Below are 21,894 nucleotides of genomic sequence, written 5' to 3'. Positions count from 1 at the left end.
CGTAAAGAAATTGAAACAATTGATTTCAGAAGAAATATTATAAAGAAATTAAAGCATAAACACTAATTTTATAATCTATTGTGACTTAAGAAGGGGTCCAGGAAGGAGAAGACACTCGTGGCTCCAAAACTTGCCGCAATGGTTCGGATTGTCATCTGCTGAACTATTCGGATCTGCCGTAAACAAAGTCAGAATAGCCATGTTGATTGCCAACGTTCGGAACGGACAAGGCACATGAAGAAGAAGAAGATTGTGACTTAATTCTGATAGATCGTTATTTGTTATGATAGTTTCAAACTAAAATTCCACTATTTAAATTTGCTCTTCAGCTTGACTTATTAGTAATAATATTGCGTCGCTTACTAGCTACTGCTATTATTTTTTTGGTGCTGGATTAACACACCATTCCAGAAAAATGATGTCAACAGTGATACGTTGACATTTTTGAGTTTATAGTTTCTACTCTTCATTCCTTTCGTATTCCCTTATCCTTACTTTCTTTTAAAGGGAATTTTAGCTTTTCTATATAATTGTAGCGAATTTATTATCATAACAAAAATAGGAAACAATTGTACGTGAATATGCTTTTCAACAAATATTTTTTTTGCTTCAGATAACCCAACGTCTCTGGTGGTACCGGATATGTCGTACTCCAGTTCTGAAGGGGAAGACGATTTCTACGACGCTAATGACTCTCCTTTCTCCTCTGGCAGCCAGCTTCCTTCACCAGCGTAAGTGTTTTATTATCTGTTATGCTTTGATGTAATCGCCTTTTCAGTGCGGTACTAGATATAATCAACATAATTGCTGACATTAATAGGAATAAATCCTTGCTTAATCTAATAAGTGATCTGCTTTACTGGTTTAAAATATGAAATAACGGCGAAAAAAAAAACAATATAATTATCATGTGAAAGTAGAAATTAAAAAAATTAAGAATTTGTATATGTAATTAAAAAACTGACAACAGAGATAAGACGATAAGACAGAGATTACAAGTCAGAAAAAAAACACGAACTATGTTTTCTCGCATTAAACCTCCGTGTTTACTACTCTACTTTTGTACATCATCATCAGCCCGTTTTAGCAAGACATAAGCCTGTTTGTATCCAGAGTACACGGTCTTGTGCAGAATGTATTCAAGTTTTCGTCATCTTTCGCAGATCATCTTGCCATTGAATAGCCGGACTTCTTCTGTTTTGTTTACCTGTTCTTAGTTTCCATTCGAGTTTCTAGCTTGTTTACTTTCAATCCTTCCTCCTTGCCACGTCACCAGCCTATCTCCATTTTAATCTGCAAGGTCTCTCTACATCTGTAACTGGTTCTTTACGTAGGTGTTCGTTTCTGAGCTTGTCTTCTATTGTTACTCCCATTATAGAACGCTGCGTTCTTCTTTGTGCTGTTCTTAGTTTTGAGGTCTGGTTTTTTTTTTAGGGACAGTGTGTCCACACCGTAGGTCATTACTTACTGGCAGAACATACTGATCGAAGTCTTTCTGCTTCAGATTAATCGGTATTTTATCGTCTTTAAATACGTTTTGAAGACCTCTATATGCTGGACATCCGTGTGCAATTCTTCTTGATACTTTACCTGTTTGGTTGTCCTTGTCTATTCTAATTTCTTGTCCAACATGTAGGTATGTATTTATCAATAAGTTTTTCTGGTTGTAATTATACCTGTTTCAACTATGAAAAATACTGAGACCAAAGAGGGAAAACGAAGAGGATGCAAGACAATGGATGAATCACGAAATACAAGAATGGATGTGTCAAGAGAACATAGTTAGAGCAATAAAAGCACAAAGAATTAGATCGTGTGGACAAATAATGAGAAGAGCGAAAAGCAATCCGTTAAGAGTTATAACGGAATGGATACTACCAGGTAAAAGCACCAGACGCAGACCTAAACTGAGATGGAGACAACAAGTGGAAGAAGGCTTAAGGAATATGGAAATTATAAATATAGAAATGTCAATCGAAGAGAGAGAAAAATGGAGAAAAGTAGTGGAAACAGCGAAGTCACACCAGAAACTGTAAAACCAAACCCAGAATGGCATGATCCCCCACACAAAAAGGATCTTTAAGTGAAAATAGCTTTAGCTTCTTCGGGAGCGTATAGCTTGTATATATAATATACAGGGTGAGTCATGAGGAACTTTACATACTTCTACCATATGTAGAGTCCCTCAGGGAGCATATCATGTGGCCACTGAAAAATGTCAACTCCTCTTCTTTATTAATTAACAGGGTGATTTGTGTAATTGACCATTTATTTCATTTTACTGTAGTGTTTATACGGCTCATTTGATTTTTTTAATTTTTGCATGATACAGTACACTACTATCAAGCATTCGACTGGTATTAGCTAAATTAAAAAATTCCAGGACTGGCTTTGGAAAAATTAATTTAGGGATTCGTATTAAATATTACACCCTGTATAATTTTTTTTTAAAATGCAATAAGTGATTTTCAAACTACATAAATAACCAATGAAAACGACATATGCGATAATGTTGTCGCACTTTTATTAAATTTTTAGTGAACGATCAAATCTTACCAAAAATAGAACAACCATAATGAAGTATCAAATTATAAGGTATTAATTTAAACAAATGTTATAAATTTCAAACATTTTAATTAAAATGAGTTCCTACAACATAATCTAATACGTAGAAAATTGACATCTTTACTGTCACTTTGTATTATCTCTACGATAGAATCAATTGTTTTTCAATTTTAAATTTTTACTCATAGATCGTATTGGGGCATTATTTTCGATAAATAATAAATTAAATTGATTAAAAGGTCAAACCTCTTGTATGCGTTAGTTTTTGTTGATTGTAAATGATTAAAATTTTATGTCAAATAATAATACATTGCATCAACTGTTCTAAATAAAAATAAATCTAAAAAAGTTTAAAATGAAGGTTGGCGTTGACCGTTTGACGTTTCTTGATATTTTATACCCATTGTCATTATTGTCATTATCAATTGTTATTTATGTGTACAAGAATACATATTTCTTCTGTCATATCTACGTTAAGTATATTGTGTTAGTTTTGGTAGAGCTTTTGTTACTTTCGTTCGCTCGTTAGAGAATATCGCAGAAGATTTCCTAATCGTCGAACTCCCAGTCATCCAACATTTGGGTCAGTTTTTAATTATTTGCGAGAAAATGGCACTTTTCCTAGTGGAACAACAGAGCGACATGTAGATGAAGCGCAGGAAGATGACATTATGGACGCCGTTACTATGAACCCTACAATAAGCACTAGACAAGTAAGTCGAGAACTCAATGTTACTCAATCAAAAGTAAGTAGAGTCTTACAAAAAAATAATCTATACCCATATCACATTCAAATGGTTCAGCGACTACATGCTGGAGATGAGATCGATAGGTTGGAATTTTGTAGATGGATTAACAATAATCGACCAACGCTATACAGGACACTATTTACAGATGAAGCCCAATTTACCAGAGACGGGATAAATAATTCACGAAATTCACATGTGTGGGCAGAAGAAAATCCCCATGCTATTCGAGAACGTCGTTCTCAGTTAAGGTTTTTGGTTAACGTGTGGATTGGTGTCATAAACAACCAATTAGTAGGTCCTCACTTTTTTGATGGTCCTTTAACAGGGCAGGTCTATTTGAACTTTCTACAAAATATTTTGCCGAATTTGCTTGCCAACGCGAACGTTGCTATCCGAGGGATGTATTTTCAGCATGATGGGGCACCCCCACACTTTTTACTGGCAGTGAGACAACATCTCAATAATGTTTATGGCAACAGGTGGATAGGACGTGCAGGTCCTATTTCGTGGCCTTCAAGATCCCCTGATTTCAATCCCGTTGATTACCATATTTGGGCACGATTGAAGCAACTAGTTTACGCAGTGGACTTTGTTACCATTATTGTATCTTTTCCAGTTCTAATTTATGGGTTTATCATAACTATGTACATATTTTTAGTTTTTTTTAATTGTTCTTCGTTATTGTTAGTAGTTACTGTTTTTTGTTGTGCAGTGACTCAGTTTATCATTTCAATTAAAATGTTTAAAATTTATAACATTTGTTTAAATTAATTACCTTATAATTTGATACTTCATTGTGGTTGTTCTATTTTTGGTAAGATTTGATCGTTCACTAAAAATTTAGTAAAAGTGCGATCACATTGTCGCATATGTCGTTTTCATTGGCTATTTATGTAGTTTGAAAATCACTTATTGCATTTTAAAAAAAAATATATACAGGGTGTAATATTTAATACGAATCCCTAAATTAATTTTTCCAAAGCCAGTCCTGGAATTTTTTAGTTTAGCTAATACCAGTCGAATGCTTGATAGTAGTGTACTGTATCATGCAAAAATTAAAAAAATCAAATGAGCCGTATAAACACTACAGTAAAATGAAATAAATGGTCAATTACACAAATCACCCTCTTAATTAATAAAGAAGAGGAGTTGACATTTTTTAGTGGCCACATGATATGCTCCCTGAGGGACTCTACATATGGTAGAAGTATGTAAAGTTCCTCATGACTCACCCTGTATAACAACTCAAACTAAATGACAGCACTATTCAAAAACTCAGATACTAATACCACTTGAACTGTCAACCTGTTCGTATACATTTTCTGACGTTCCAAAGTTTATGAGACATTTCGGAATATTTCGATGACGTTTAGAACATAGCAAGGGACTTCTTCTAAATGAAATAATTCTTAGAGAAAGAATTAATACTTAACTGTCGCAACAATAACAAGAATTTTATAAATTTTGCCTTTATCAAATAACTTTGTCGATTTAGTTAATTCCATTCCTTCATTTTTACCATACCATTTTTGTTTGTCAATTTATATTTTTATTTGTTTTTCTTTTTAGTGCAACTTTTTATACAGTCGTCTTTACCTTAAACACACTGTATTTTGTGATATAGGACAATACTTTCGGATGAACCTAGAACAATGTATTTGATCAAACGAAACGTTTCATTGACACGGATGACATACTTTAATTAAATAGGATGCTGCATATCAACGTAACACTTTTTGGGTTCGTCGATGTTTAACAAAGAAAAAAAAACGAAATAAAGCCTTTTCCGCAGTTACTCTGCGGATTTATTTGTTGTTTGGCTTTTCATGGTATAGTGCATGACAATGAATATGTTGCCCGCGGAGAAAAATGTGACTGGAATTCAAGTTATTATTCGTAAAACAAATGAGACTATGTGAACGCTATTGAAAATTACTTTATAATGGAGAAAATAAAGTGATAATTAAGAAGAAGTTTCTAGAACTATTTTCTTGTGGCATGAAGAAACTAAATATGTATTATGTTTATATGGGATCAAGCCACAATTTATTTTAATGAAAATTACATTTTTAACTGCTGTTGAACGTTTCATTGTATATTTTTCATACCCCCAAGTGATAAGTGTGGTCCACACCAAACATTTTTTAAATTTTTTAGATATTTTTTTATTTTTTATGATGTGGCATTAAACAATACGTAAAATCCTTAATTTTTACCCTTCTATGACTAAGCTCTATCTTTGAAAACCATATTAGTGTCACAGAGTTGGGTAGGTCTGAGAATCGGTCTTAATATATTTTTCATACCTATAAATGATAAGGGTGATTTTAATTTTCACCCTTTTATCACTAACCCCTATGTTTTAATAGCCATATTATTAATTTAATAATTTTAACCTTGGTCGATAACTGATAAATTATCACTAGATCAGTTATCCCCGCCAGGTGTCCACCAGTGTCACTTATCACCCAGTAAACAGCAAGGAGTAGCCATGAGAACAAAGCCGGCCTCCTGTCTCTCTCTCTCTCTATCTCTATCTCTCTATCTCTCTCTCCGAAAGTTCAGCCGTTGTTGTTATGGTTTAACCGAAATACGAAAGGCCAAAGAAAATTGGTTAAAAACACAGTGTGGAGGAATAAAATATCAACATTTGTTGTTTACGAGATACCATGTATTAACTGTGAAGGTGTCTATATCGGGCAAACCAGTCAACTGCTTCAATCCAGAATTCGTTCTCACAAATATGACAAGAACAATGTCACTGCTCTCGCAAAACATAAAAATGAGAAGAAGCATAAATCTGACTTTGAAAACATCAAAATTTTAAAAACCAAACAAAACAAAAAGAAGAGGGAGATATACGAATCAATAGAAATAAAAAGAAATACCAACGAAATAAATGACAAAAAGATAGAATATATTTCAATCTGATTTAAATAATAATAAATATAACACCATAAAAAGCTCTTAAAGTCATAACATATCTCCACTTTACCTTTTTTGAAAACATCAACGATACGCCCATATAAAAATAATGGACGATTTTCACATTTGGTCCCATTGAAGATAACTACAAAGGAGCTGTCAATTAAATGCACAGAACAAATTTTTGACGTTTGACTGTGTTGTCATGTCTTTATAATGTATATGTTGTAGGCTTCAATTACAAATAGAGAAGCTTTTAAAAATACATTTTTATTATACTATTATATGAATTATGCAATTTTTTTATATACAACACGAACGAATAAATACTCGTTTCTTCTCATAATAATTGCAGTTAATTATTACAACATTTTTTTGGCATTTACCTTTGATAATAAGCTGATAGATTTGGCAATCCTCAAACCACCAGTTGCCAGATTGTTACAGATGGTCACCAGATGTCTGTGGAAAGTACCTGAATACTATTCTTATTATTTTTTGAAAGAATTTCTTTTTTACTGTTAGTTTGTTAACGTGCTATTGGATTTTTATTAATTATAAATCACATGCTCTTTCCCGATTTATTAAAAAAACATGGCAACACAGTCAAACGCCAACATTTCGTTCTATGAACTTCAATTGGCAGCTCAATTATAGCTATCTTCAATGGGACCAAATGTGAAAATCGTCCAAAATAATTATACACTAATGACAGTAAACCATGAGATATCAGATATGAACTTTTGTTTGTCATTTCATTAATATCAGTGTCCAGTTTTACGTTTTGATAAGTTGCATATACATATTTCACAATAACTGTTTGTTCTTAATCTTGTACATTTTAGAATCTTGACAAACCCAAGGGTTTCCTGCCGAAACGTTGATTGCTATGGAAAATAAAATCTAGTTCCACATGTAATCTAATCTATTGCACCTAAACCCAAGAAATACTAATTTTATATTAAATATATGTATATATATATATATATATATATATATATAATATATATATATATATATATATATATATATATATATTGTTATGCTATTTAAATTGTATTATATTGCTTACTTAGGAAAAATCCTGTCTATATTTATTAAATGAACTAATCTCCAATTAATCACAATAAATCAGCATTAATTAATTACAATCTCAGGCTATTTAAATTGTACGATTTACCTTTGATCGTGGATTCAAAATATTTTCCAATTGGCGTCCTAATCGGGATAGGTAATATGACCTGAATAAAATACATAGAATTTCAACTGAACTATATGTGAGATGTCCTTTATTTTAATGAAATTTTATATAACAATCAATCCTGTAATATTTGCAATATACTAACTTTAAATATATGAGAAGTTGTTTTCTATCATGGACCCAAATGTTATTTTACATTGATTTTTAATATGTGTTATAACTAAGCTCTTTTTATAATTCCTTTTTTTTTTTTTAGTGATCTCAAAATTAAATGTCTCTATTATTTATTCAATTTATTTAATTAATAAATGAAAATCACACTCCGGCTCTAATGAAATTTGACTGACCTTTCCTTCTCTGCCGTTGCAATTCTATGGCCACGCCACAACAAAAAAATCCTTTCTCTGCTTCTGCTCCTATTGTGGTCCAGATGACGTACACCTTTCTCCTATCTGTCCTTGTATCTCCAAATGTTTCCGGCTTCGTCTGTTATTAATATTCTTAGGCCCTTTGGTTTTCTATCTCTCTGTACCCCGTTCCTCACACTGGTCAGCTTTTACACCGCAAATAAACACACCCGGTAAATTACGTCTTCGGGACTTCCAACAAACACAAATCACAAAGCTCCTTCCTTCTTGGACGACGAAAACTGACTAACTAACCTTTTTTTCTCTCTCCTATCTCATAGCCAAAACCAAACCTCCTTGCATTCAAAATTTGACCAATAAAAATCATCCACCTCTTGTGAGTATATCGTTACCACCCAACTCTCTCTATAAAACGTCATTCGGGTAATTCCAAAAAACAAACTTCTTTAATTATTCTAACTAAATCTATCTGCTTTACAAATATTTCTTACTAATAGCTACAAACGATACCTGTTTCTCAATTCAATGTCTTTTGTTAATAAACTTTTACCGATATAATCTTTCGGGGAGAAAACCACCGCAAATCCCGGTCTATTGTTCAACACTTTCTATTTACACTTTTATTCCGGGTAAAACTACACCACAATAACCGACTTATTTAAATTTCTTATCGATAATATTTGAAAGTCTTGTCTCTGAGGCCTAATGAACAATTCTTCGAACCACTTAAAATACATATTTCGTCTTATACAGGATGTTTGAAAATTTATATGCCCGTGTCTTTATGAAATATCAGTAATTTTAATTTTTATTTAAGTAATAAAATTTGTATATCGGTTTTTTATTGCTTATGGACATTCAAAAGTACAACAAATCCCCGCCTTTGTAATCGATAAAATTTATCAATTTATGCAACTAAATTTTCTCGAGGCAAAATAAACGCACTTCCTGTATGCTAGCTGTACTTATGCTACGTATTATCCTATCCTACTATCTACTTTATACAAATTTAAATCTTCATTCGTGATATTTATATACATCATGGATATTATAAATACCTCTGATCTTTTCAGAATCCATATGTTTCAACTCATAGCTGTTTACTCCACCTTCGTTGTTTACTATGTATGGCCCTTCGAAAACAGGCATCAATTTTGCGCAAATACCGGTCTGAAGATTTGACACTCTTAATGCTCTTACCATTACTTTGTCACCCTTTTGGAAAGTTACTGGTCTTCGTTTCCTATTATGACCCTGTCTCTGGATGTATTTCTCATTGCTTCTTCTTAATCTTCTCTGAACGGTTTCTATAACCTGTCGATACTCTCTTTGTTCTGGATCTTCCCACGGTCTTATTGGCATGACGCCTTTCATGATGTATTCTGGTGTTTCTTTCGTTACTGTACTTGGCATGGAATTTAGGTACATCTCTATTTCTCCCAATTTTCTGTCCCATCGCCGATGTTGACCATCCGTTGCAATGCGAAGAAATTTCGTTACCTCTTGTATAAACCGCTCAGAAGGATTACTTTGGGGATGCCTGATGCTTACAAAGTTCGTCTCGATTCCCCGTTCTCTAAGCTGTCCCTTGAAACGATCATTTCGGAAGTACGTTGCATTGTCTAGTAAAATTTTTCTTGGGGTTCCTACCGTAGCGATGAAATTGTCTATTTTTCTCAATATTTCTTCCCCTTTTGTGGTGCGGCAACTATATAATTTTACGTATTTTGAGAACACATCCACCATCACCAGAATATGCTTGTTCCTTTGCGTGGTCACAATTAGATCGCTTAACATGTCGATGGCTATAATGTCCAGGTTGTTCCGGGATACAATGCTCTTTGCAATATTTTCGTTTTTAAAATTCCTGCTCTTGTATTTCTGGCATACTTCGCATTTCTGTGTGATCTCTTTTGCAATGCGGTAATCTTGTCGACTGATGTAGTTTTCCCTAAATACAAGCCATACCTTTCTACTGCCAATATGTCCATTTTCCTCGTGTAGTTTCTTGATGATTCTTTCTGCCAATGTCGGTGTCACTAAATATAATTCCTTTCCGTCTATTCTCTTAAAAAATATCTCGTTTTCTAGCTCTGCTCTTCTCTTTTCTCTTTCTTCTAGGCCTTCCTGGTCGGTCTTTATCTCATTTAACGAAAATATCCCTTCGTCTTGTGTCAGTATATTCAATCCCACATGTAATGTAATTGTCTCCTTTTTTCCTGTATCTTCGTCCCGTGTTAAAGCGTCAGCTATTATGTTGTCTTTCCCTTTGATGTATCGAAATTGGAAATCATACTCTTGTAAGAGCAGAATGCCTCTGTGTATTCTGTTATTTACCAATCGATTCTTCATGATGTGTATCAATGCTGCATGATCCGTTTCGATGGTGAATTTAGCTCCCAATAAGTAAAACCTTAATTTGTTTACGCAAAATAGTACACTGGCGAATTCCAACTCGGTGACACTGTATTTTCTCTCATGTGTTTTAGTCACTCGAGATATAAAACATATCGGAACCTCTTGGCCGTTTTGTATTTGCGACAACACTCCTGCAAATTTCTGTATCGACGCATCCGTACGGAGTATAAACGGCAAATTGTAAATAGGGTGATATATTTTTGTTCCTTTAGCAAATTCTTGTTTCAATATTTTGAAAGCTTCCTCCTGTTCTTCTTTCCAATTCCATTTTGTCCCTTTCTTTAACAATTTTATTAAAGGAATTTCTTTTTGGCTTAAATCGGGAATTAATTTCTTGAAATAATTTATCGTACCGAGAAACCCTCGCAATGTTTTTAGATTTGTTGGTCTTGGGTATTCGTCGATGAGCTTTACTCTGTCCTCGGCTAGACTTACAGTTTCGGTGTCAAGTTTGAAACCCAAATAAATCACTTCCTTTTGAAAAAATTGACATTTTTCAATGTTTAGTTTTAATCCCGCTGTGTCCAATTCTTTCAAAATTATTTTGATATGTTCCACATGACTCTGCATATCTTGTGAAAAAATTAATAAATCGTCGATGTAATGGACGATGAACTCTTCATGGTGATTCAAAATGGTATGCAAAGCTCGTACAAGTGCTGCACAGGCGCTTTGTAATCCAAACGGAACTACCTTAAATCGGTATACTATACCATCAATTGAAAAGGCAGTGTAGTTTCTACACTTTTCAGCCAAAGGTATTAACCAAAAACTATGCTTTAGATCAATTTTTGAGAAAATATGTGATCCCGTGATCCTTCCAAAAATGGCCTCGATATTTAACGGTGATTCATATTGTGATACTGTGTGTTGGTTGATATTTCGGGCATCTAAACAGAGTCTTAACTCTCCACTGCTCTTCTTCACTATCACAATTGGGTTAATATAGGGTGAGTCACATCTCTCAATGATTTGATCTTCCAACATTTTTTTGATTTCTTGCTTTACTTCTTGCCGATACTTATAAGGAATTGGATAAGTCTTCGATCGAAAATTTCTCAAGTTTTTCACCTCAAATGAGTGCTCGTATTTTGTGGCCACTCGGTTTTCCTCATTTATCAGCGTTTCATAGTCTCTTAAAATTATACGCAACTCATTTTCTTTGCCTTCTCCACATATCAATTTTTTGTCTCTCCCATCAAATTTTTCGCACATATTCACCGTGTACTCCGTGTCTTCTTCAAACACCACTGTCTCCATTGTGTCCTCTTCATTTTCCTTTGTTGTTTTTTTTTTGTTGGGCTCGTCTCTTCTTTTGAGGAATCCCAAGTTTTGCTTTTATTTCTTGTCAAAATTTTTCCATCTTCTTCTCCTGAGCTCGTCTCATCTTTTGAGGAATCCCAGGTTTTTTTTTCTTTGATCTTTTTCAGACCTTTTCCCCTCTTTCTTCCTTTTCCTTTCTTCGTCGCCAGGTTCATTTCCACCGTTTGTTCTTTCTCTGATTCGTCCGTAATTTGTTTCTCTTGTTCCTTATCCTGTTCTTCTTCTTTTTCCTTGGTTATTTTCATCGTATTGGTTTTGAAGTCGATCACTACATGTTTTTCCGTTAATTCGTCAACGCCTACAATCATGTCATGTGACATATTCGGCATTATTACACATTGAAGTGCATACATATTTTTTTTCAATCGTACCATTACTCGTATACCTTCATTTATTGTTGCCAATGTCCGTTTATTTGCGCCCACTAAATTCACCCTAGGTATTTTATAAATTAGACTTGTTAAATTTACTTCTTCGATTAATTTTCTGTTGACCAGTGTTATTTCAGAGCCTGTGTCTATCATAATTTTAATTGGTTTCTCATTTATAAATCCATCCACAAATTTTAAATTAACTCCATTTCTCTTTTCATTGTTTCCTGCCAGTTTAATAAATTCCTTGGGGTGACAAAAAATTCCTGTTTGTTTCTTCGTTTTTAGTGAGCGCCTTCTTGAAAACACGCCTGTTGTTCTTCTGTGTTTTCTCTCCCGTCATCTTCTCTCTCATATTCATTTTCTTCTCTTTGCATATTATTTATTTCTCTTCTGTTCTCTTTTGGTCTATCATTCCCGTATCGATTACCGCGAGATTCCTGTTCATTCCGTGGGTTATTGTATCTGTTTCCTTGGTATGGGCGGTTATTTCTACTCTGATTTTCCCGATCCCTGTTTTCATTCCATCTCTGGGTTCTGGGTTCATAATTCTCTCTTCCGTTCGGTCTATTTTCATATCCCGTCTAGGTATGAATTCTCGTCTTGTATAATCTCTTCTAAAATTTTGACCTCTATCTCTATATTCTTGGTTTTCTCTTTGTCTATAATTTTCTTGCGGTCTTCTTTCTCTTTTTTCATGCCTACGTGATTCTCTCATTTGCAAAAATTGACATAAGCTGTCAATGTCCTTGTAATTTTGGAGATTTATGTGGTCTTCCAAGGTATCTTCAAAATGTCGCGATATCAACTCTACCAATTGTTCTGATGAATAATTATATTGCAAATGTTTTGCATTATTATAGAGTTGTAATGCGTACATCTTTTCTGATACGCCCATCCTCTCATGGTATTTTCCATTTTGTAACTCTTTATTTACTTGTAGTTGCTGGATTTTTCCCCAGAAATAATTTAAGAATCTTCTCTCAAAATCTTGCCAATTGTCCAATTCTTCTTCCTTGCTGACAAACCAAAGATTTGCCTCTTCTGTGAGATGGTTTCTGATGGTTTCCTTTGCTGTTGCAAACGGTCCTATGTATTTGACTTTTTCCTTTAGGTTATTTATAAAAGGCACTGGGTGTATTTTCCTTATATCCCCGCCAAATCGTACTTTTACGTCTTCTGTGCTATGTACGATGACTTCCTTTCTTTCTACTCCTCTTATCTCCATCTCTGCAATTTGTTTAAATCTCCTTTCCGTTTCTTTCCGGTCTTCTTGTAGCGCATTTTCAAATTTTATTTCTATCTGTTCTAATTCCCTTTTTTGCATACTCTGAATATCCTTCATTTTAGTTTCGATTTCTTCTCTCTGCAATTCTATTTTCCTCTCTGTTTCTTCCCTACTTCTTTCTAAACAGACTTTTATTTCGTTTTCATATTTGTCCATACGCGTTTCCATTTTTTGTTCCATTTTTCTTTGGTTTTCTTCCAAATTGTCCAATTTTTGTTCCGTTCTTTGTTGTGATTCATCCATTATGTGTTTTGTTTCCAGTTGATTTTTATCCATTTTTTGTGACGATTCTTGTATTTGTTGTGTCTGTATTTGCATCATAGCTAATAATTTTTCTAACATCCCTGTTTCTTTTCTTTCTTGCGTTTTGCTTTGACTCCTTGTGGTCGACATGTTCGTTAGATTATTTATCCCCGCCAAATATGAAACTTTGAAATTTGTGCAATAATTTCCCCGCCAAATATAAAATTCTACTGGTCTGTTGCAACAAACGGGACTTTTCCAGTTCAAATGTAATAACTCTTGAGTACGAGTATCAAATTTCAATATCCCACAAATAAATCAAATGGTAAAATATCAAATGTCAAAATCAATCAAATCATTCAAGTATGGTAAAATTATCAAATTTAAATATCACACAAATAAATCAATTATGGTAACCTATAAATTGTCAATATCACGAATAAATCAATTATGGTAAATTGTATCTTAAAAAAAATATATAATCTTTATGTCCTCAATTTTTACATAATATTTCACTTTATCCCCGGCATATAAACTTTCAAATATCTGCTCGTCTACTCCTATCCTTTCAAATTTGCCAACTAGAAATATTTTTCAAAGCTTTACACGTTGGGGGCCATTTTGTTATGCTATTTAAATTGTATTATATTGCTTACTTAGGAAAAATCCTGTCTATATTTATTAAATGAACTAATCTCCAATTAATCACAATAAATCAGCATTAATTAATTACAATCTCAGGCTATTTAAATTGTACGATTTACCTTTGATCGTGGATTCAAAATATTTTCCAATTGGCGTCCTAATCGGGATAGGTAATATGACCTGAATAAAATACATAGAATTTCAACTGAACTATATGTGAGATGTCCTTTATTTTAATGAAATTTTATATAACAATCAATCCTGTAATATTTGCAATATACTAACTTTAAATATATGAGAAGTTGTTTTCTATCATGGACCCAAATGTTATTTTACATTGATTTTTAATATGTGTTATAACTAAGCTCTTTTTATAATTCCTTTTTTTTTTTTTAGTGATCTCAAAATTAAATGTCTCTATTATTTATTCAATTTATTTAATTAATAAATGAAAATCACACTCCGGCTCTAATGAAATTTGACTGACCTTTCCTTCTCTGCCGTTGCAATTCTATGGCCACGCCACAACAAAAAAATCCTTTCTCTGCTTCTGCTCCTATTGTGGTCCAGATGACGTACACCTTTCTCCTATCTGTCCTTGTATCTCCAAATGTTTCCGGCTTCGTCTGTTATTAATATTCTTAGGCCCTTTGGTTTTCTATCTCTCTGTACCCCGTTCCTCACACTGGTCAGCTTTTACACCGCAAATAAACACACCCGGTAAATTACGTCTTCGGGACTTCCAACAAACACAAATCACAAAGCTCCTTCCTTCTTGGACGACGAAAACTGACTAACTAACCTTTTTTTCTCTCTCCTATCTCATAGCCAAAACCAAACCTCCTTGCATTCAAAATTTGACCAATAAAAATCATCCACCTCTTGTGAGTATATCGTTACCACCCAACTCTCTCTATAAAACGTCATTCGGGTAATTCCAAAAAACAAACTTCTTTAATTATTCTAACTAAATCTATCTGCTTTACAAATATTTCTTACTAATAGCTACAAACGATACCTGTTTCTCAATTCAATGTCTTTTGTTAATAAACTTTTACCGATATAATCTTTCGGGGAGAAAACCACCGCAAATCCCGGTCTATTGTTCAACACTTTCTATTTACACTTTTATTCCGGGTAAAACTACACCACAATAACCGACTTATTTAAATTTCTTATCGATAATATTTGAAAGTCTTGTCTCTGAGGCCTAATGAACAATTCTTCGAACCACTTAAAATACATATTTCGTCTTATACAGGATGTTTGAAAATTTATATGCCCGTGTCTTTATGAAATATCAGTAATTTTAATTTTTATTTAAGTAATAAAATTTGTATATCGGTTTTTTATTGCTTATGGACATTCAAAAGTACAACAATATATATATACTATCTTATTATTTCGATTTAATCCTATATATCCCAATCGTAACTTGGTAGTAACATTTAAATCCCTTTTTCCTTAAAATCTCAATGCCAAGTAAAGTATGTCTTAAACCAAAAACATTCTCTGGAAATCCGAGTATATCTTAAAACAATAATCCTGGAGTTCGCAATCCTCCAACTTTGAAACGTTGTCCTTTCGGCATTGACGGTCTTTAACCTTCCCCAATCACAAATCCGAAACACTCCCCTCGCCATGCTCCTGCACGACGCATGCTACATCGACGCCGACGCATGATCGTCTAGGATAATGTAGTAACCACCCGGTGTTGCCAAATTCGGACGATTTATGTAACCGCAAGGATTAACTAGTTTTCATACCTTGAACGTTTGCATGTTGTTCGGGGAAGAGGTTAATTACTGCCAAGTTCATTGATTTCTCAGGTAATTTGATTATTTGCTGTTTAGTACTGGTGTTTATAACAAGCTTGTAACAAGTTCGATGTTTATGACAGCAATATTAATGAACTGCTCGAAATTTACATAAAGTTTGATTTGAAGTTCTATTGACGTATAAGTCTGATTAAAATAGTTTTGTTTAAATGAGATTTAAACACAAATATAATGTTGTTTATGTATTTTAATAGACTCTGGTATATTTGTCAATCTTGACACTGCGACATAGAGAGAAGTGCATAGAGTTTTAAAGATCATTATTTCTTTTATTCATCGATCTTAGAAAACAGACTATAGAAGTATATTGAAAAATGTACTAAATATAGAAAAATTATTGGAAAATCAATATTAAAGCAAGAATAAAAGAATGAAATTGCTTGAAATATGTTTAAAAAAGCGAAGAAACATATGTACTACAGTAGAACGATTGTGTAATTTTAAAGTGGGGGCAATCTAATTTTATGTGTAAACATATTACATATAACGCACCTGTCAAACAGTTATGATCTGATAACATAACAAGAAGAACAAAATGTCTAATTTACAAGACACTGATCAGACCAGTCCTAACATATTGTTACAGTTGTTTAAAGTAACTTTATTGAAACACCAACGTAGTTACAATACTTTCTTCTTCTTGCAGTACCGTCTCCTATCGGAGGTTGGCTACCATCACAGCAATCTTTACTTTGTTGGCTGCAGCTCTGAACAACTGTATTGAACTGCACCCATACCACTCCCTTAAATTTCGCAACCAGGAAATCCTCCTACGTCCCACATTTCTCTTTCCCGAGATTTTTCCTTGGATTATGAGTCTATACAGTACTTTAACAGACTAACAATTATTATAAACTTCAAAATCTCAATTACAACTGTTACCCAAACTGTCAACAACATCGGTTTATATACATTTTCTGACGTTGCAAACTTCACTAGATATTTCAGGATTTTTCGATGTCATCTTGAATATTCTAGAATTGTAATACTTCTTCTGTTTCGTCGAGGGACTTCTTCTATGTGGGATAAATGTTACTTTCGTAACACTGCTCCCTCCTTTATAGTTATTCGCCTCTAATAACTGGTCTATCAAGGACCAACTGAAGCCTACAAGGTGGATCAGTTGCATGGTGTGGAGTTCATCTCTCGATGTGCACTACCTTGGGTTTACTTCTAGATGAAAACTAGATGCGGTAGATTAGATCGTTTATTTTCTGCAGGATGGTGTACGGACCTTTCCAGTTTCGTTGAAGTTTCGAACAAAGTGCTTTCTTACGTGTGGTATTGTATAACCATACTGGATCACCTCTATCGAAAGTTGTACCAGTAGCATTCATATCGAGCTTAGCCTTGACTTTTTCCAATTTTTCTGTAAAAATTTCGATGTACGTCAGGGAAAAACATTCTTTTTCGCAGGGGGGCAATCTTTCAGAAATAAGATCTTGAAGAAGTTTCATTTCTCTTCCGGTGATCATCATCGATGGAGAATAACCGGTTGCTTCATGTTCGGAAATTGTACAGGTTAATCAGAAATAGAAGAATTAAAAGTATTCCAATCTTTTTTACTGTCAGCGAGGCGTAATGCGAGTTTTCTTAACACCCGAGATTTTCATTCATTCTTGTCATAATTCTGATTCAAAATTTAGTCCTTGATCAGAATTTAACTCTAAAGGAACTCTATGTCTTGATAGTATGTGTGTTATGAATGCTTCTGCTACTATAGTCGCTTCTTGACTAGGAAAGGATGCAATTTCAGGCCATTTGGAAAAATAATCCATTGCGACCATTAAGTCCTTGTTTCCTCTCTCTTTAATCGGAAGTGGACCGAGAATATCCACTGCAAGTCGTTCAAAAGACTCTCCGGAAAAATATTGTGCCATTTTACCACGACTTCTAGGGCCTTTTCTTCCGTTAGATAAATCATATTTCATACACCAATCTTCTACATCTTGGCGACAATAATTGATCCAGTAAAATCTGTCTCGAACTCTGGCCAGTGTTCTTTTGACACCTAAATGTCCTTTAGAACGGCTGCTAGGAAGTTCTTGTAATACAATTTTCTTCTTCTTCTTTGGAAGGTTGTCACTCCATCTTTTGTGCGGTCGTCCGATACTTCTGCCGATTGGTGACCTATGTCTTGCTATTTTAACGACACGGGTCTCCTCCATTCTGCTTATGTGGTTATTCCATTCTCTTTCGATTTCTCAGCGTATTTTCTGTAATTCTTCTCAGTACTCTCATCTCTGTCGTTTCCAGTAGCCTTTGCGTTGTAGCTGTGTCGGATCTTGTTTCTGAGGCATGTCATTATTGGTCTTACACTGGCTTTATAAATTCTTGACTTCATCTCAGTGTTAATGTGTATGTTTCGCCATATAGTGTTATTAAGGCGTCCTGCCAGTCTATCTGCTTTTTGTACTTGATCTCTTACTTCTTTGTCCAGGTCTCCATAGCTGGACAGTGAAATTCCCAGGTATTTTATTTCCTTTACTTGTTCCATACTGATGCCATCAATTTCTGTTTTACATCTGGTTAAAGTTTGGTATGCTTTTCTGTTCTTCAGGTTTTCAAGTATTTTCCGAACTTCTTGTACATTTATATTAAGTTCTTTATTTGTGGTAATTTCTGGTGTTCTAGCGTCCTTTGTTCTTCCTCTGCATAGAGCTTTTTTAGATATCCTTTAGTATCCTTTAGTATCCTTTTCTATGTGTTTTGGTTCTATTAATTCCTTTACCTCCATTCTTTGACCTCTTATGAGGCGCCATATTTTCATTTGCAGACCTTAAAAATCATGTTCCATTTCTTTTAAAAAGCCTTCCCAGTGATTATTTTTTATTTTTCTTACAAGTGCATGTGTTTTGTGTTCTAATTGTCTTGTAATTATGGTATGCTTCTTGTGTTTTGGTTGACATGTATTTCAGGTAAGCTTTTTCCTTCACTTCTATACAAAACCATGGAGTTGTGCGCCTTGGGAACGATTTATTTTTGTTTATAATTTCTTTCACCAAGAACTTTTTTGGCCGAGGCTTTTATTAGTCTTAATTTTTGCCCAGCTTTCTTCGGCGCCATCACTCTCTGTGACATATGTGTTGCTGCTTTTTTCGGTTATTTTTTTTTTTTGGAATAGGTATCTTGTGGAGTCATCCTGTAAGTTTTCGACGGTTATCTTTGTGGTGTATTCTGGTGTTTTGTTATTACATACACATGTAATACACTTTTAATGTGTAATTTTGGCACTTCCGATATAATAGACTATTGGAAAGATACAGAGATTCTTAGTGAGCCCAGTACGTCTTTATAGTTCTACTGTATTTGGATATTTCCTGCCAAATTGGTCTTACTCCATTTTTAAACCATTCTTATATACCTTTTAAGTCATTATCTTTCTTTTATCTTTTTTTAAGGTTTTCCTGGGAAATCTGATCGTTATCTTCTTCCTGTTTAACTGTGGTCTTTCGGAGACTTACTTTTTCGGTTACATTATCTTTTACTTCAAGCTGACACTGACTTTGAACCTGTAATGGAGTCATAACTGTTGGCGAGAATTTTTCACATTTATACTCTACCTGCTAATACTAGCTTCTTCAGTTTTTATTGAATTAAACAATATTTAACAAAAGCAATATATCGTTAAACACTTATGACTCTGAGAAAACTATATATATACTGACCATATTCGCATCCTTTCTCCGCTACTAAGCTTCTTGGTAAAAGTCATAGCGACAGTTAAACGATACGATTAAGTGATCACGCGCATGACTCATTTCATTTTTTATTTGCTGAACTATCGTGGTTCTGAAACTGCTTTCTTGTGCCATATGTAAGTTCAACCACTATAAGAACAGTAAAAATTTGTCCTTAAGAGGGAGTCCTAGCACCTCTACTATTGTACGATATGTTAATAAAGCTCAAACGAGAATGATTTCGTGCTCTGTGACAACAAACATTACCATTCATTTTGATAACCTTGGGATAGGTCTTTAATTTTTTGGCGCATAATTTTTTTAACATCATCAGTTGGCGCTACAGCCCTTCGTGAGCCTTGGTCTGCTTCAAAACATTCTTCCATCCTTGCCTATCGAGTGTCTGTCTTCTCCAGCCCCTCACTCCAATCTCCCTCAGATCTTCCTGTACATCGTCCAGATATCTGAGTTTAGGTCGCCCCCTTCTTCCGACCGGCCTGTTTAGCATAGTTATTTTAGTGGGATCATTCTCATCCATCCGCATAACGTGGCCCACCCACCTTAGGCGGTTTATTTTGATAGTCTTCACAATATCTGCATCACCAAAAAGTCTATAGAGTTCAAAGTTATATCGCCTTCTCCACAGACCCTGTTCGTTTACTCCGCCATATAAGGTCCTCAATACTTTTCTTTCAAAGACTCGCAGTAACTCTTCATCTCGGGTCGTCATTGCCCATGTTTCCGATCCGTATGTGAGCACTGGGCGTATTATTGTTTTATAAAGTGTGCACTTTGTTGCTATTGACATACTCCTCGCTCTTAATTGAAGGCCAGGCCAAAATAACAGTGGTTAGCCACGCATATTTTTTTTATCTCGTTGGATGTTTTATTTTTGTAGTCTACCAGTGATCCTAAGTAGCAGAATTCTTCTACCATTTCTATCGTTTCGTGTTGCACCTCTAAGTTATTTTGTTGAATTCTTGATATGGCCGGCATATATTTAGTTTTCTGGATGTTAATCAGAAGTCCGATGTTTTCTGCGGCATTTTTGATACGTGTGAAAGCCCCCACTGCTTCATTTTGGGTTCTTCCAATTATGACGATATCATCAGCGTATGCCATTATTTGTATACTACGGGTATATATCGTACCTTTTAAATTAATTCCAGAATCTCTCATAACTTTTTCTAACGCTAGGTTGAACAGCGTGCATGATAGCGCATCTCCCTGGCGCAGTCCTCTGTTGGTTATTTTTTTTTTTAACACTTTTAATAAAATCCATAAAACAATTCAACAATTTTAATCTTTGTTAGTTATGAGCTCTCCTATTAAAAAAAACTTATTTATATTCCTTTTTCGATACTCCTAAAACGGCACTCGTACATATGCAGACTTTCAGCGAAATGGCAACTCCAATATAATTACAATCCTAAACGCGAGATCTAAACTCCGACAAGAGCGGCAACGCCGCCAACCACCGCGCCGTCGAAAATATCGAAATAGTGTGCGTTCTAACCCCAAATGTCTCGAAAATCGCGTTTTTACACGAAAATTACGTAATTCTTGCCGTCGAAGTACTTCCACAACACGTACCTTGAAACACCAGAGCCGTACCTGCAATTAATGTTTTTCTAGAAGTGTTTTTTTGTATATTTGTATAGATTTATACGATACTGTGATTCGTTAGCTATAATTTGTTTATTTGTGTTCACTACAATGATACGATTATGGAATAGTCGGCTTAATTTTAGAAGACGCAGGTAATGTTACTATTCTACATAGAATATCCCATAACATTCTCTGTAGTTTAGGGCAAATTTTGTTTAAACTGCAATATAAACAACATGTGTATGAGAAAGATAACATTGTACTAGATATTGCATAAATTATGAATTATGTATGTTTTTTCTTCTAGAAATGATGACTTAACTATTTAATGATATAACAAACCGATCGTGACTTTACTTATAAGAAAGACTGTAACATATTAAATTTTAATTCAGTTTCCATAGAAAATGTACATGTAATAACATTATTAATCTTTAATAAGACATGAGATATAAGGAGAATTAATTTGTTTGTTTATATACTTTTGATATCCAAAGGAGGTAAATAAAACATATTCTTGATGAAATAAAAAATAATTTGAAAAAGTAATAAAAAAAAGTGGTGGGAACTATTTTCCCGTTGTTCCTTAAAAAATGTTTGTAGGTGGGAAATTAATTATCCTTGTACAGTTTGTGAAACAATTTATTTAATAAAAAAGGACAAAAATGCATA

General features: G+C 34.1%; 1 protein-coding gene across 2 annotated transcripts in view; it reads left to right on the top strand.

The window, feature by feature from the left end:
* LOC140434195 (oxysterol-binding protein-related protein 9) overlaps window positions 1-21,894 on the top strand; it is a 249,344-nt gene that overhangs the window by 195,298 nt on the left and 32,152 nt on the right. For both annotated transcript variants that reach the window (XM_072522278.1, XM_072522279.1), the window contains one exon: window positions 614-731. In XM_072522278.1, the coding sequence (XP_072378379.1) occupies window positions 614-731 (118 nt within the window). The remainder of the gene's footprint in view (window positions 1-613; window positions 732-21,894) is intronic.

Source organism: Diabrotica undecimpunctata, chromosome 2 (assembly GCF_040954645.1).
Source record: "Diabrotica undecimpunctata isolate CICGRU chromosome 2, icDiaUnde3, whole genome shotgun sequence".
Taxonomy (NCBI): Eukaryota; Metazoa; Arthropoda; class Insecta; order Coleoptera; family Chrysomelidae; genus Diabrotica; species Diabrotica undecimpunctata.
The sequence above is the reverse complement of the archived record's forward strand: the minus strand, read 5'-3'. Positions and strand labels throughout refer to the sequence as shown.